The sequence below is a fragment of the Zonotrichia leucophrys genome, chromosome 24, assembly GCF_028769735.1.
Source record: "Zonotrichia leucophrys gambelii isolate GWCS_2022_RI chromosome 24, RI_Zleu_2.0, whole genome shotgun sequence".
NCBI classification, from domain to species: Eukaryota; Metazoa; Chordata; class Aves; order Passeriformes; family Passerellidae; genus Zonotrichia; species Zonotrichia leucophrys.
The window spans coordinates 3,358,329-3,375,121 of NC_088193.1; the positions used below are offsets into that span (position 1 = coordinate 3,358,329).

A 16,793-nucleotide genomic window follows, 5' to 3' on the forward strand; every position below is an offset into this window, starting at 1 on the left:
TCCCTCATCCCTCCCTCATCCCTCCCTCATCCCTCCCTCATCCCTCCCTCATCCCTCCCTCATCCCTCCCCTCATCCCTCCCTCCTTGCCCGCCCTCCCTCCCTCCCTCATCCCTCCCTCATCCCTCCCTCCCTCCCTCCCTCCCTCATCCCTCCCTCATCCCTCCCTCATCCCTCCCTCATCCCTCCCTCATCCCTCCCTCATCCCTCCCTCCTTGCCCTCCCTCGCTCCCTCCCTCATCCCTCCCTCATCCCTCCCCTCATCCCTCCCCTCCTCCCTCCCTCATCCCTCCCCTCATCCCTCCCTCATCCCTCCCCTCATCCCTCCCTCCATCCCTCCCCTCATCCCTCCCTCATCCCTCCCTCATCCCTCCCTCATCCCTCCCTCCCTGCCCGCCCTCCCTCGCTCCCTCCCCGCGGGCCGTGGGCGGTGTCGCGGCCGCTCGGGGCCGTGCGTGGCTGTGCCCGCGCTGCCCGCAGCCCCTGGCGTGCATGGCCGAGCGCGGGCGGCGATGGCAGCGCGCTGATGGCCCAGCTCGCCATGGCTGCCCGGGACGAGCTCTACAGCAAAGTCATCCCGCGCCGGGGCCGCCAGCACCGCGCCGGGACCATCAAACATGGCTCTTCGCTGGACATCCTGCTCTCCATGGGCTTCCCCAAAGCACGGGCGTGAGTCGCTGCCCCGCGGGGCTTTGCTGCTCTTTCCTCGCGTTTCACCGAGCGGGAGAGGCGGAGGAGCGGCGGGCGGCGCTCGGCTGAGCGGCTCCGGAGAGGAGCGGGGCCGGACGCGGGGAGGGAGAGCCGGGGAAACGGGGATCGAGCTCGGGGAGAGGCGGGGATGCTCGGCTGGAGAGAGGATGAGCTCCTGGAGAGGGGATGAGCTCTAGGAGAGGGGGATGAGCTCTCGGAGAGGGCTCCGGAGCAAGGGGATGCTCGGCTGGAGAGAGGATGATCTCTCGGAGAGGGGGGATGCTCTTCCGAGAGGGAAATGAGCTCCCAGAGCAGGGAGATGCTCTGTCGGAGAGGGGATGAGCTCTCAGAGAGGGAAATGAGCTCCCAGAGAAGGGAGATGCTCGGCCGGAGAGGGGATGAGCTCTCAGAGAGGGAAATGAGCTCCCAGAGAAGGGAGATGCTCGGCCGGAGAGGGGATGAGCTCTCGGAGAGGGAGGATGCGCTGCTGGAGCAGGGGGGATGCTCTGCCGGAGCAAAGAGATGCTCTCCCGAGAGGGAAATGAGCTCCTGGAGAGGGAGGATGTGCTGCTGGAGCAGGGGGGATGCGCTGCTGGAACAGGGGGATGTTCTCCCGAGAGAGAAATGAGCTCCTGGAGCAGGGGGAAGCTCTACCGGATCAAGGGGATGCTGTGCCGGAGCAAGGGGATGCTCTCCCGAGGGGGAAATGAGCTCCCGGAGCGGGGGAATGCGCTCCTGGAGCAGGAGGATGCTCTGCCGGAGCGGCCCGGACAGCGGGGGATGCTGTGCCGGAGCAAGGAGATGCTCTCCCGAGAGGGAAATGCGCTCCCGGAGCACGGGGAAGCTCTGCCGGAGCAGGGGATGCTCTCCCGAGGGAAAAATGCGCTCCCGGAGCACGGGGAAGCTCTGCCGGAGCACGGGGATGCTCTGCCGGAGCAGGGGATGCTCTCCCGAGAGGGAAATGCGCTGCCGGAGCCGAGGGATGCTCTGCCGGCAGCGGGCAGTGCTCTCCCGGATGCGCTCCCGGCCCTTCTCGGAGCAGCCAGGGAAGCGGGGAATGCTCTCTCGGCAGTGCAGGATGCGCTCCCAGAGCCGGGGGGATGCGCTGTCAGGGTGGCCGGGGCAGCAGCGCGATGCTGTCCCGGGCTGGGGGCGATACGGACTGGGGATGCCCTCTCGGAACGGCCTGGGCAGCTGGGAATGCTCTCCCAGAGCTAGGAATGCTCTCCTGGAGCTGGGAATGCTCTCCTGGAGCAGGGAATGCTCTCCTGGAGCAGGGAATGCTCTCCTGGACCAGGGGATGCTCTCCCGGAGCAGGGAATGCTCTCCCGGAGCAGGGAATGCTCTCCTGGAGCTGGGAATGCTCTCCCGGAGCTGGGAATGCTCTCCTGGAGGTGGGAATGCTCTCCCAGAGAAAGGAATGCTCTCCTGGAGCTGGGAATGCTCTCCTGGAGCTGGGAATGCTCTCCTGGAGCTGGGAATGCTCTCCCGGCGCAGGGGATGCTCTCCTGGAGCTGGGAATGCTCTCCCAGAGCAGGGAATGCTCTCCTGGAGCTGGGAATGCTCTCCTGGAGCTGGGAATGCTCTCCTGGACCATGGGATGCTCTCCCAGAGAAGGGAATGTTCTCCTGGAGCTGGGAATGCTCTCCTGGAGCTGGGAATGCTCTCCCGGAGCAGGGAATGCTCTCCCGGAGCTGGGAATGCTCTCCTGGAGCTGGGAATGCTCTCCTGGAGCTGGGAATGCTCTTCTGGAGCTGGGAATGCTCTCCCCTAGCAGGCTATGCTCTCCCGGAGGTGGGGATGCTCTCCCGGAGCAGGGAATGCTCTCCCGGAGCAGGGAATGCTCTCCCGGAGCAGGGAATGCTCTCCTGGAGCTGGGAATGCTCTCCCGGAGCAGGGAATGCTCTCCCGGAGCAGGGAATGCTCTCCTGGACCATGGGATGCTCTCCCGGAGCAGGGAATGCTCTCCTGGACCATGGGATGCTCTCCCGGCGCAGGGAATGCTCTCCTGGCGTGGCCTGGGGATGCTGCAGGGCTGTGGGACCCTCGGGATGCTCCGCTCGCCTCCTCCGGCCGGGCAGGAGCCCCGGGCACTCCGGGTCCCTGTCCCCACGTTTGGCATGGCCAGGGAGGCACCAGAAGGTTTTGCCGCCCAAACTGAAATTGCTTCAGCTCGGACACCCGGGGGATTCGCTTTAATGTGTCCAAATCACCCTGAAAGCAGCGGAGCGCCAGAAGCGGATTTCCATCCCTAGCCCGGAGCGGTTCGGTTTTTCTTGCCCAATTCACGCCCCGTGTGTGCTTAGGCTTTAAATTAATCAGGCAGCAAGCTAATGACACCTTAATGAGGGAACAGCGGCTGCTGAGGTGGGACTGCTCGCTTTGGGATGCAAATGAAACCGGTGGGGATCGGGATCCTTGAGCTCCCTAAGTTTTCAGTTTGGGGATCGGGATGGCTCCTTGAGCTCCATAAGTTTTCAGTTTGGGGATCGGGATGGCTCCTTGAGTTCCCTGAGTTTTCAGTTTGGGGATCGGGATGGCTCCTTGAGCTCCCTAAGTTTTCAGTTTGGGGATCGGGATCCTTGAGCTCCCTAAGTTTTCAGTTTGGGGATCGGGATGGCTCCTTGAGCTCCATAAGTTTTCAGTTTGTTGTTGGTTCCCATCAGAACTCCGGCGTTTTGCAGCTTCCCTCGTCACAGTTTGTTTTTATTTTAATATATATATAAATATAGACAGGCACATGCAGTTTAAGGGCATATGTTCCTGGTGGATTCGTGGGATTGCGTGGATCCACCAGCACATGCAGGAAATCTTATTTTTATTTTTTTGTTTTTTTGCTGCTTTGCACTCCTTCTGGCTGTCAGTTATCTACTGAGATCAGCACACAGCTTTCAGACACACTGAATGCAAATGAAGAGCAGGGCAGAGCGGTGACTTCATGCTTGGAAGAAAAGATGGTTGGGGAAAAAAAAAAGATGTGTATCTTTCATTGGAGCTGGGATTTTAAAATAAAACAGCTTGATCCTATGAATGAAAGTGGTTCTTACCTGCACAACAGTGCCATCAAGGCTGCCAGGCTCTTACTGACTCAGGAGCTGGGTCTGTGGGCCACATTCCTGCCCAGAAAGCTCTGGCATTTGTTAAAATGAACTCATTGTTTCATCATGCAAAACAGAGGAGGTTAAACACAGGCAGCAAGCCAGAAAAAGGAGCAAAATATCCTTAAATACAAAAAGTGCTTATTGGAAGTACAATCAGGCAGATGGGTAAAGCTGTATTGAGTTCAGGATAAACCTGTGTGACAATTCTGCAGAGCAGAGGTTAAACAGAGGGAACAAGCCAGAGAAATGGGTAAAATATCCCTAAATACGAAAAGTACTTATTGGAAATACAATCATGCAGGTGGGTAAAGCTGTTTTGAGTTCAGGATAACCCTGTGAGACAACTCAGCAGAGAAAGTTAAACATAAGGAGCAAGCCAGAAAAAGGAGTAAAATATCCCAAAATGCAAAAAAAAATAGGCAGCCAGGCAGGTGGGTAAAGCTGTTTTGAGTTCAGGATAAACCTGTGTGACAATTCAGCAGAGAAGGTTAAACACAAGGAGCAAGCCAGAAAAATGGGCAAAATAACCCTAAATACAAAAAGTACTTATTGGAAATACAATCAGGCAGGTGGGTAAAGCTGTTTTGAGTTCAGGATAACTCAGTAGAAGAGGAAAGGTTAAACATAAGGAACAAGCCAGAAAAATGGGCAAAATATCCCTAAATGCACAAAAAAATGCAGCCAGGCAGGTGGGGAAAGCTGCCTTGAGCTCAGGATAACCCTGTGTGACAACTCAGTAGAGCAGGGAAGGTTAAACATGGGGAACAAGCCAGAAAAATGAGCAAAATATCCCTAAATGCAAAAAGTATCTATTGGAAAAGCAGTCAGGCTGATGGGTAAAGCTGGGTTGATATTGAGTATTGTGTGATAGCTCAGCAGATCAGAGAAGGTTAAACACAAGGAGCAAGCAAGAAAAATGAGTAAAATATCCCTAAATACAAAAAGTACTTATTGGAAATACAATCAGGCAGGTGGGTAAAGCTGGGTTGATATTGAGTTCAGGATAACCCTGTGAGACAACTCAGCAGAGCAGAGGATGTTAAACACAAGGAGCAAGTCGGGAAAATGGGCAAAATATCCCTAAATGCACAAAAAAATGCAGGGTAAAGCTGCCTTGAGCTCAGGAAAACCCTGTGTGACAACTCAGTAGAGCAGGGAAGGTTAAACATAAGGAACAAGCCAGAAAAATGGGCAAAATATCCCTAAATGCAAAAAGTACTTATTGGAAATACAATCATGCAGATGGGTAAAGCTGTTTTGAGTTCAGGATAACACTGTGAGACAACTCAGCAGAGAAAGTTAAACATAAGGAGCAAGCCAGAAAAAGGAGCAAAATATCCTTAAATACAAAAAGTACTTATTGGAAATACAATCAGGCAGATGGGTAAAGCTGTTTTGAGTTCAGGATAACCCTGTGAGACAACTCAGCAGAGAAAGTTAAACATAAGGAGCAAGCCAGAAAAAGGAGTAAAATATCCTTAAATGCAAAAAAAAATGCAGCCAGGCAGGTGGGTAAAGCTGCCTTGAGCTCAGGATAACCCTGTGTGACAACTCAGCAGAGCAGAGAAGGTTAAACATAGGGAACAAGCCAGAAAAATGAGCAAAATATCCCTAAATGCAAAAAGTACTTATTGGAAGTACAATCAGTCAGGTGGGTAAAGCTGTATTGAGCTCAGGATAACCCTGTGAGACAGCTCAGCAGAGAAAGTTAAACATAAGGAGCAAGCCAGAAAAAGGAGTAAAATATCCTTAAATGCAAAAATAATGCAGCCAGGCAGGTGGGTAAAGCTGTTTTGATACTGAGTTCAGGATAACTCAGTAGAGCAGGGAAGGTTAAACATAAGGAACAAGCCAGAAAAAGGAGTAAAATATCCCTAAATGCAAAAATAATGCAGCCAGGCAGGTGGGTAAAGCTGCCTTGAGCCCAGGAAATCCCTGTGTGAGAGCTCAGCTCTCTGCTGGGACAGGCACCACTCGTCCCATCTGAAGGAGCAGCGAGCTACAAATAATTCATCATTAAAATTCAGGCAGAAAGCAAAACGAAAATAAACCCATTAAAATCCAAAGTGGTGCCACCAAGGGCAGGATGAGGATGGAGCACAGGTTTGGGAGCTTCAGAGGGAGCAGTGCATGGCAAAAACGCATTTCCTAAAGGCCCAGAGAATGGTTTTTAACACTCAGCATTTCTCTGGATGTGGAAATGAGAATACCACAATGACAGCGACATAAAATCATCATCTCCCTCCAGAGAGGGTAAGGAGAGCAAAAACAAAAATCATCATCTCCATACAGAGAGGGTAAGGAGATTAAAAACAAAAATCATCATCTTCATACAGAGAGGGTAAGGGGAATTAACCTTAAAGCCCTTGTGAGTTTTCCCCCAAAATCTCCCACCTGTGTTTGCTGCCCCAAAGCCACAGCTCCAGCAGGGAATTCAGTGAGATGGGAATTCAGTGAAATTGGGAATTCAGTGAGATGGGAATTCAGTGAGATGGGAATTCAGTGAAATAGGAATTCAGTGAGATGAGGATTCAGTGAAATTGGGAAATTCAATGAGATGGGAATTCAGTGAGATGGGAATTCAGTGAGATGGGGATTCAGTGAGATGGGAATTCAGTGAAATGGGAATTCAGTGAAATGGGAATTCACAGAAATGGGATTTCAGTGAAATGGGAATTAACAGAAATGGGAATTAACAGAAATGGGATTTCAGTAAAATGGGATTTCAGTGAAATTGGGAATTCAGTGAGATGGAGAATTCAGTGAGATGGGAATTCAGGGAAATGAGAATTCAGTGAGATGGGAATTCAGTGAGATGGGAATTCAGTGATATGGGGATTCAGTGAAATGGGAATTCAGTGAAATTGGGAATTCAGTGAAATGGGAATTCAGTGAGATGGGAATTCAGTGAGATGGGAATTCAGTGAAATTGGGAATTCAGTGAGATGGGAATTCAGAGAAATGGGAATTCAGTGACATGGGAATTCAGTGAGATGGGAATTAACAGAAATGGGATCTCAGTAAAATGGGATTTCAGTGAAATTGGGAATTCAGTGAGATGGGAATTCAGTGAAATGGGAATTAACAGAAATGGGAATTAACAGAAATGGGATCTCAGTAAAATGGGATTTCAGTGAAATGGGAATTCAGTGAGATGGGAATTCAGTGAGATGGGAATTCAGGGAAATTGGGAATTCAGTGAGATGGGAATTCAGTGAAATGGGAATTCAGGGAAATGGGAATTCAGTGAGATGGGATTTCATTGAAATGGGAATTCAGTGCAATGAGATTTCAGTGAAATTAGGATTTCAGCTCTGTGCACACAAACAACAGCCAGGCTGGTGCTTAAAAAGTGGTGCCCATCTGTTTGGGTGGCTTATGCAAAACAAACCCCCAAGCTGTCAGAGCAGTCTGTCAGGCGTGGCACCAAACACCATCGCTGCCCGGCTCTGCTGCACCTGGGGGCGCTCAGGGGGGACACACAGGGGGCTGAAATCTGAAATCTGCATTGCCAGGGTGAGCTCCTGGGCAGGGCTCACAGCGCCTGGCTTCACCCTCTAGGTGCTAAAATGATCAAAAGTGGAAGGCTAAATGTGATTTCCGAGTGTTGCTGATAGCTCAGGTAAGGCAGAAATTGTTAAAATAATGGAAGGTGAAAGGCTAAATGTGATTTCCAGGTGTTGCTGTCTGGTGTCCCTGCCCCCAGGAGTTTCTGGTTGAAGCAGGCAAGGAAGGCAAAGCTGAGGTTAAAATTCCCATTTTGCAATTTGGGCACCAAGGAAAACATTTTACCCTTGTTGACACAATCAAACCCCCCAGTGCTCCAATGCCCTAAACACAACAGGAGGATTCTTCCAGAAAGAGATTTCGTACAAATAATATTTCCCAGTCGCCCTGAAATATTATTTATCATCCTGTTATGAATTTCCCATCAGTGGTTCCACCTAATTGTCATCCAGTCTGCCTGCCAGCCCCTCTCACTGTTGTTTGTAATCCCTGAATAACCCTGAGAGCAGAGAGAAGAAAAGCACAAAGTAATTTACAGGCCATCAAACCCACAGGGGATCACTTACAACCCCTCTGCCTGCAGAAGCAATTATTAAAAAATCCATAATGTGTCTATAAAAGGCTGAAATTGAAAAAAAAAATTAGTGGTGGACTGCAGTTTCATTCAGGGTGGAAGGAGATCTTTGGCCAAACTTGAATTATTGAAACTAATTTCAATAAGTTTCAGTTATCCTGCATGGTGCAGAAATCAACGTGGCTCCAGAATCTGCAAGTTTTCAAAGTTCGATGTCGGCCTTTAAACTCCTCCAAAACATCCTCAAAACCAATTAAAGTTCTAGCATGAGGAAGGATAATCAATTCTGCTTTCTTTGTTTTAATTCTGGGTTCACAGAATGGGTATAGAAATGGATATAATGCGTGGATATATAAATTTAATTTACAGGCCATTAAAACCACAGGGGATCACGTACAACCCCTATGCCTGTAGAAAAAGTTTTTTAAAAATCCATAATATGTCTATAAAAGGCTAAAACTGAAAAAAAAATTAGTGATGGACTGCAGTTTCATTCAGAATGGAAAGAGATCTTTGGCCAAACTTGAATTATTGAAACTTTTTTCAGTAAGTTTCAGTTATTCTGCATGGTGCAGAAATCAATGTGGCTCCAGAATCTGCAAGTTTTCAAAGTTCCATGTCGGCCTTTAAACTCCTCCAAAACATCCTCAAAACCAGTTAAAATTCTATCATGAGGAAGGATAATCAATCCTGCTTTTTTTGTTTTAATTCTGGGTTCACAGAATGGGTATAGAAATGGATATAATGCATGGATATATAAATTTAATTTACAGGCCATCAAAACCACAGGGGATCACTTACAACCCCTATGCCTGCAGAAGCAATTATTAAAAAATCCATAATGTGTCTATAAAAGGCTGAAATTTTAAAAAAAAATTAGTGGTGGACTGCAGTTTCATTCAGGGTGGAAGGAGACCTTTGGCCAAACTTGAATTATTGAAACTAATTTCAATAAGTTTCAGTTATTCTGCATGGTGCAGAAATCAACGTGGCTCCAGAATCTGCAAGTTTTCAAAGTTCGATGTCGGCCTTTAAACTCCTCCAAAACATCCTCAAAACCAGTTAAAGTTCTAGCATGAGGAAGAATTATCAATCCTGCTTTTTTTTGTTTTAATTCTGGTTCACAGAATGGGTATAGAAATGGATATAATGCATGGATATATAAATTTAATTTACAGGCCATCAAACCCACAGGGGATCACTTACAACCCCTCTGCCTGCAGAAGCAATTATTAAAAAATCCATAATGTGTCTATAAAAGGCTGAAATTGAAAAAAAAAATTAGTGGTGGACTGCAGTTTCATTCAGGGTGGAAGGAGACCTTTGGCCAAACTTGAATTATTGAAACTTATTCATCCTGCATGGTGCAGAAATCAATGTGGCTCCAGAATCTGCAAGTTTTCAAAGTTCGATGTCGGCCTTTAAACTCCTCCAAAACATCCTCAAAACCAGTTAAAGTTCTAGCATGAGGAAAAAGAATTAATCTTGCCTTTTTTTGTTTTAATTCTGGTTCACAGAATGGGTATAGAAATGGATATAATGCATGGATATATAAATTTAATTTACAGGCCATCAAAACCACAGGGGATCATGTACAACCCCTATGCCTGTAGAAGAAATTTTTTAAAAATCCATAATGTGTCTATAAAAGGCTGAAATTTAGAAAAAAAAAATTAGTGGTGGACTGCAGTTTCATTCAGGGTGGAAGGAGACTTTTGGCCAAACTTGAATTATTGAAACTAATTTCAATAAGTTTCAGTTATTTTGCATGGTGCAGAAATCAACGTGGCTCCAGAATCTGCAAGTTTTCAAAGTTTGATGTCGGCCTTTAAACTCCTCCAAAACATCCTCAAAACATGTTAAAGTTCTAGCATGAGGAAAAAGAATTAATCTTGCCTTTTTTTGTTTTAATTCTGGTTCACAGAATGGGTATAGAAATGGATATAATGCATGGATATATAAATTTAATTTACAGGCCATCAAACCCACAGGGGATCACATACAACCCCTATGCCTGTAGAAGAAATTTTTTAAAAATCCATAATGTGTCTATAAAAGGCTGAAATTGAAAAAAAAAATTAGTGATGGACTGCAGTTTCATTCAGGGTGGAAGGAGACCTTTGGCCAAACTTGAATTATTGAAACTAATTTCAATAAGTTTCTGTTATCCTGCATGGTGCAGAAATCAACGTGGCTCCAGAATCTGCAAGTTTTCAAAGTTCCATGTTGGCCCTTAAACTCCTCCAAAACATCCTCAAAACCAGTTAAAGTTCTAGCATGAGGAAAAAGAATTAATCTTGCCTTTTTTTGTTTTAATTCTGGTTCACAGAATGGGTATAGAAATGGATATAATGCATGGATATATAAATTTAATTTACAGGCCATCAAACCCACAGGGGATCACTTACAACCCCTATGCCTGTAGAAAAAATTTTTTAAAAATCCCTAATATGTCTATAAAAGGCTGAAATTGAAAAAAAAATTAGTGATGGACTGCAGTTTCATTCAGGGTGGAAGGAGACCTTTGGCCAAACTTGAATTATTGAAACTAATTTCAATAAGTTTCTGTTGTTCTGCATGGTGCAGAAATCAATGAGGCTCCAGAATCTGCAAGTTTTCAAAGTTCAATGTCGGCCTTTAAACTCCTCCAAAACATCCTCAAAACCAGTTAAAGTTCTAGCATGAGGAAGAATTATCAATCCTGCTTTTTTTGTTTTAATTCTGGGTTCACAGAATGGGTATAGAAATGGATATAATGCATGGATATATAAATTTAATTTACAGGCCATTAAAACCACAGGGGATCACGTACAACCCCTATGCCTGTAGAAGAAATTTTTTAAAAATCCATAATGTGTCTATAAAAGGCTGAAATTGAAAAAAAAAATTAGTGGTGGACTGCAGTTTCATTCAGGGTGAAAGGAGACCTTTGGCCAAACTTGAATTATTGAAACTTATTTCAATAAGTTTCAGTTATCCTGCATGGTGCAGAAATCAATGAGGCTCCAGAATCTGCAAGTTTTCAAAGTTCCATGTCGGCCTTTAAACTCCTCTAAAACATCCTCAAAACCAGTTAAAGTTCTAGCATGAGGAAGGATAATCAATTCTGCTTTTTTTGTTTTAATTCTGGTTCACAGAATAGGTATAGAAATGGATATAATGCATGGATATATAAATTTAATTTACAGGCCATTAAAACCACAGGGGATCACGTACAACCCCTATGCCTGTAGAAGAAATTTTTAAAAAATCCATAATATGTCTATAAAAGGCTAAAATTGAAAAAAAAAATTAGTGGTGGACTGCAGTTTCATTCAGGAAGAAGACCTTTGGCCAAACTTGAATTATTGAAACTTATTTCAATAAGTTTCAGTTATTCTGCATGGTGCAGAAATCAATGTGGCTCCAGAATCTGCAAGTTTTCAAAGTTCCATGTCGGCCTTTAAACTCCTCCAAAACATCCTCAAAACCAGTTAAAGTTCTAGCATGAGGAAAAAGAATTAATCTTGCTTTTTTTCATGTAATTCTGGGTCACAGAATGGATATAATGCATGGATATATAAATGGATAAAATTCAAGATGTTCCAGCTGCTGCACACAACTCTGAGATGCTGTTTCAGAAGAGATCCAGGCCTAAGAAAATGAAGATAATTCCCTGGTCCATTACTCAGGCTGGGTAAATCACTGCCCAGAACACTTTAAATTAGAGATAATTTGCTTTTTCTGTCTCTGATAAGCAGAAGAGGTGACACAGGTGGCAAAGCTTTCCAAAACTAAATCTTCCTTCCCCTGATGTGGGCCTGGAAAAAGGTTTAACTCTGTGTCCATGAGGAGGAGAGAATTCCCCTGGACCTGGGCAAAACCAGGATTTGCCTTCTCAGGAAGGAGGAGAATTTACAAGCATTAAAGGTTTCATTCTTGCTGAAGGAACAAAGCTCAGTTCTCTGGTGTTTGGGAAGGGATTTTAGCCTGCTAAAACATGTTTTGCTTGGTAACAGACTTAGCAACACCACGGGATTTCAGCACAGCAAGGCTGGAGCTGGATTTGGGAAATGACGGTGTGAAAGCGAAGAGTTGCTCATAATTTTCGTTTTTCAAGTGGTTTCTTTTCCTTTCCTTCCCAGCTTTGCCTTCAGGGTGTTTGTTTGCTGCAAATATTCCTGGCTGAAATTCATCCTGTGCAAAGAGCCAGCCCGAAACCAGCCCCAAGCCCCTCTTGAGCCCAGGAATTTATAGGGTTTCCCTGATTCCCAGGATTTTCCTGGGAAACAAATGTGGAAGATTTTCTTGATTCCTAGGATTTTCCTGCAAAACAAATGTGAAGGATTTTCCTGATTCCCAGGATTTTCCTGGGAAACAAATGTGGAGGATTTTTCTGATTCCTAGGATTTTTCTGGGAAACAAATTTGAAGGATTTTCCTGGGAAACAAATGTGAAGGATTTTCCTGATTCCCAGGATTTTTCCTGGGAAATAAATGTGAAAGATTTTCCTGATTCCCAGGATTTTCCTGGGAAACAAATTTGAAGGATTTTCCTGGGAAACAAATATGAAGGATTTTCCTGATTCCCAGGATTTTCCTGGGAAACAAATGTGAAGGATTTTCCTGAGAAACAAAATTTGAAGGATTTTCCTGATTCCCAGGATTTTTCTGGGAAACAAATGTGAAGGATTTATTATTTATTTATCACTGTATTATCTATATTATATTAAAGAATACTATACTAAACTATACTAAAGAATACAGAAAGGATACTTACAGAAGGTTAAGAAATAATAATGAAAACTCGTGACTCTCTTCAGAGTGTGACACAGCTTGGCTGTGATTGGCCATTGAGTCAAAACAATTCACATGAAACCAATGAAAAAATCACCTGTGGGCAAACAATCTCCAACCACATTCCAAAGCAGCAAAACACAGGAGAAGCAAATCAGATAATTATTGTTTTCCTTTTTCTCTGAGGCTTCTCAGCTTCCCAGGAGAAAATCCTGGGCAAAGGGATTTTTCAGAAAATGTGACAGTGACAGGGAGAGCCTTGCACAAGTGACTCAGCTCTGTGCCCATGTCAGGGTTTAGGGGATGGAGCTGGAGCAGTCTGAGCTGCTCTGGGTTGTGTTTTGTGTTCCTTAATTTAGAGATCTAAAGTGATAAACCACAGAGGACTCTTTATTTCCACTGTATAATCTGAAAGCTGAGGCGCAGAGAAGCTCAGATATCAAACCCACAGTTGGGCTGAGACTTGCACCTGAATCTGCGGAGTTTCAGTCCATTCATACAAGACTTAGCACAGCAACTCTTTCCATGACACGGTACAACGTTATCAGAGGAAGGGAAACCTCTTATCAGAGTCAAAGGAGAATTTCTGTGATAAGATCTCACTGTAAAATGATAACGGCAGCAGCAGGGCTTGGTGTCGCCTCCTCAGTGATTCAGGATGCCGGACACAGAAGTGCCATTAATCAAAGGGACACAGAGCTGCCATTAATCAAAGCTGATGGCTGGGAGCCCTGGAAAAATCTGATATTTGGGGCTGATATCCACAGGGAAAGAGTTTAAGGACAGAGCACCCCTGTGTGTCAGTGTTCCCAGGGGTCTGAGGATGAGGGAAGAGACGAGGATCTGACTCCATGATCCAGAAGTCTTGATTTATTATTTTATGATATATATTACATTAAAACTATGCTAAAAGAATAGAAGAAAGGATTTCATCAGAAGGCTGGCTAAGAATAGAAAAAGAAGGAATGAATAACAGTGTCCAAGCCAGCTGACTGTGATTGGCCATTAATTAGAAACAACCACAGATGCACCTGTTGCATTCCACAGCAGCAGATAATCATTGTTTGCATTTTGTTCCTGAGGCCTCCCAGCTTCTCAGGAGGAAAAATCCAAAGGAAAGGATTTTCCATAAAAGATGTCTGTGACAGCCCTGCACAAAGATTGCTCAGCCAAGGTCAGGGAATCCCTGCAGGACTTGCTGGCCCAGAGAATGAGCTTGTTTGTGTATTCAGGAGGAAAACAAAAATCAAACAAAAATCAAACAAAAATCAAACTCCTCTGTGGTGCCTGCACACCCCACACTGCACAGGGACCCGGTGTTGGGGTGTTGGAGCAGCATCACCCCGTGCAGAGAGCAGCATTCCCGGCATTGCTGAGTTCCGCTTTCCAAGGCTCCCTGGCTTTGGCAAACGCTGACAGAGATGTCAGAGAGTTTCCTGCTCCCCGAGCACTTGGTTTGTTTGGGTATTAAAATTACATGGTGACAAGAAAACATTTCCCTGGGCTTCCGTGCCTCTGATGATTTCCTTGTCTCGGAGCCAAGGTCCTGAACTCGATCCTGCCCTCTGCTCCAGGAAGGAGCTCGGAAAGGGCAGCCCAGGCCTCACATGTCACTGAGGGAGCCTGAAAAACGGCTCTGAGCCTGCTGTGCCAAAGCCCCAGGCAGTTTAAAACCTGATCCTTAGCATGCAATTCCCTTTCAAGCTCCCTGTCAGCTTGCAGGGATGCAGATGTCAGTGTTATCTTTTATTTTATCCCTTTTTCTTTCTCTTCACCTATCTCCAGACCTGATAGCGCTGTCAGGAGCCAGCTCAAATGTACTGGTGAGATTCTCAAGACAAAGAGGGGCAGGGAGAAGTCCTGGATTTCAGGTCAGGGATTTCAGATATCCAGCATGTTTGAATGGAGCCTTGTTGGCATTAAATGCTGATTTTCCTTCCTCCTTGGGCAGTGTAAAGCCCTCTGGAAGTTCATCCCTGGATTATTGGTGCCACTTTCCTATGGAGCAGCCTGTGCTCAGAGGGTGCTGCAGGGCCCTGAGAGTGGTAGAAATAACAGAGCAATTGCATTGTTTGAAAGATCATGAGAAAAAGAAAGGAAAGGAAAGGAAAGGAAAGGAAAGGAAAGGAAAGGAAGAAAGGAAAGGAAAGGAAAGGAAAAAAGGAAAGGAAAGGAAAGGAAAGGAAAGGAAAGGAAAGGAAAGGAAAGGAAAGGAAAGGAAAGGAAAGGAAAGGAAAGGAAAGGAAAGGAAAGGAAAAGGAAAGGAAAGGAAAGGAAAGAGGAAAGGAAAGGAAAGGAAAGGAAAGGAAAGGAAAGGAAAGGAAAAAGGAAAGGAAAGGAAAAGGAAAGAAAGGAAAAGGAAAAGGAAAAGGAAAAGCAAAATACTTAAAAAACCCTACAACCATGGTGCTTTTAAATATCAACTGCTAACCCTGCTGGCTCCTGAGGACACTTTTGTGTTTTTAAGTCACTTCAGAAAGTGAATTTGGGCTCTCAGAGTTGAAAACAGCGCCCTGGGTTTTAACTAAGAGCTCATCGTGGATGCACAGCATGTGCAGTGCAACTGCAGGAAGAATAGAGACATCCGTGTGTGTGTCTGTGTGCACCAGCCTAATTATCCCCAACAAGCAGAGTCATCAAAGGAGCTGTGCCTCAGCAGCTGACAGAGATTTGGATTCCAGCTCCAAGGCTCTCTGCAGCCTTTGTGCTCCACAATGGGCCCCACTGCCACGCCAGGGCTCCCTCAGCCTGCTGCTGCCTCAGCTTTGGGGTTTTCTGTTTTCCAGGTTCTGTGCTGCTTTAGTGTGTGGGTCTGGGTTCACACCAGGGGATGGTGAGCTCTGTGCACAGAGCAGGGAGACAAAACAATTCCTGCTCCAGCTGGGCACCAAGGACAAATGATCCAAATCTCAGCCCAGGAGCACAAACACCGTGGGCTGGAGAGAGAAAAACAAGCAGGGTGGGACTGGATGGGCTAAAGCTGGAATGGGACAATGAACTGCAAGGTGCAAATGGAGCAGAGCTGATCCCAGGGAGAGACCCCGGGAGTGCTCGTGCATTTTGGGGCCATTTTGGGTCATCTTGGGTTCATTTTGGGACCATTTTGGGTCATCTTGGGTTCATTTTGGGACCATTTTGGGTTCACCTTGGGTTCATTTTGGGACCATTTTGGTTCATCTTGGGACCATTTTGGGACCATTTTGGTTCATCTTGGGTTCATTTTGGGACCATTTTCGTTCATCTTGGGTTCATTTTGGGACCATTTTGGTTCATCCTGGGTTCATTTTGGGACCATTTTGGTTCATCTTTGGTGCAGCCCTGGCTGGGCTCTTGTGCTGCCCAAGGTGCATCCATTGAGGTCTTTTAATAAATCCCTGCTTTATTCTGTAACTCTGCCCAGCCTCTGCTCTAGGGCAGCCTGCACAAGGCATCAAACCCCTCTAGAAACAAAGGAAAAGGAAAAGGAAAAGGAAAAGGAAAAGGAAAAGGAAAAGGAAAAGGAAAAGGAAAAGGAAAAGGAAAAGGAAAAGGAAAAGGAAAAGGAAAAGGAAAAGGAAAAGGAAAAGGAAAAGGAAAAGGAAAAGGAAAAGGAAAAGGAAAAGAAAAAAAAGAAAAAGATTCCTGGGTGTTTTTCTGTCCCCACCACATTCTGTGCTGCCTGGTGGTGCACAAAGGCTGAGACTGGGCTGCAGAAAAGTGGAGAGAAAATAAAAACAGTAAGAAATTGAGGGAATTGCTGGAATTGCTGTAACAGAGCAGCTGACAGCCTGCATAAATTGTATTTGAGACCCCTTGGATCTCTTGTCTGTGTGCTTCCCTTCAGACCCACTCTGAACATTTCTCCTGAAGTTTAGCAAGTCCCGGCAGCCAAAGGTGGGGTTTGAGGTTCTCCTGAGCCCACAGCTCATGGTACAGAGCTCAGAGACACCAACCTCACACACCTGGGAGCAGGAGTGCTCCTCCATTCCCTGGGAAGCCTCAGAATTCCCATTTCCCACAGAGATTCCCAAAAAACAGAGTTGCATGTGCAGGTATGACAATGATCTGCCAGGTGTGGTCAGGATCGGAATAAAATTTAAACCAGTAATTATAAACTGAGCCTGGAATGAGGGAGGGGAGATGGGTTTGATGTCTGTGCATTCCCCAG

General features: G+C 45.9%; 1 protein-coding gene across 2 annotated transcripts in view; it reads left to right on the forward strand.

Annotated features, from left to right (window-relative positions):
- Positions 1-389: 389 nt before the first annotated feature.
- Positions 390-16,793, forward strand: part of UBASH3B (ubiquitin associated and SH3 domain containing B) — a 99,278-nt gene continuing 82,874 nt past the window's right edge. The window contains exon 1 of one of the 2 annotated variants that reach the window (XM_064731954.1): positions 390-668. In XM_064731954.1, the coding sequence (XP_064588024.1) occupies positions 526-668 (143 nt within the window). In that variant the 5' untranslated portion in view covers positions 390-525. The remainder of the gene's footprint in view (positions 669-16,793) is intronic. The other variant, XM_064731955.1, reaches the window with a different exon arrangement.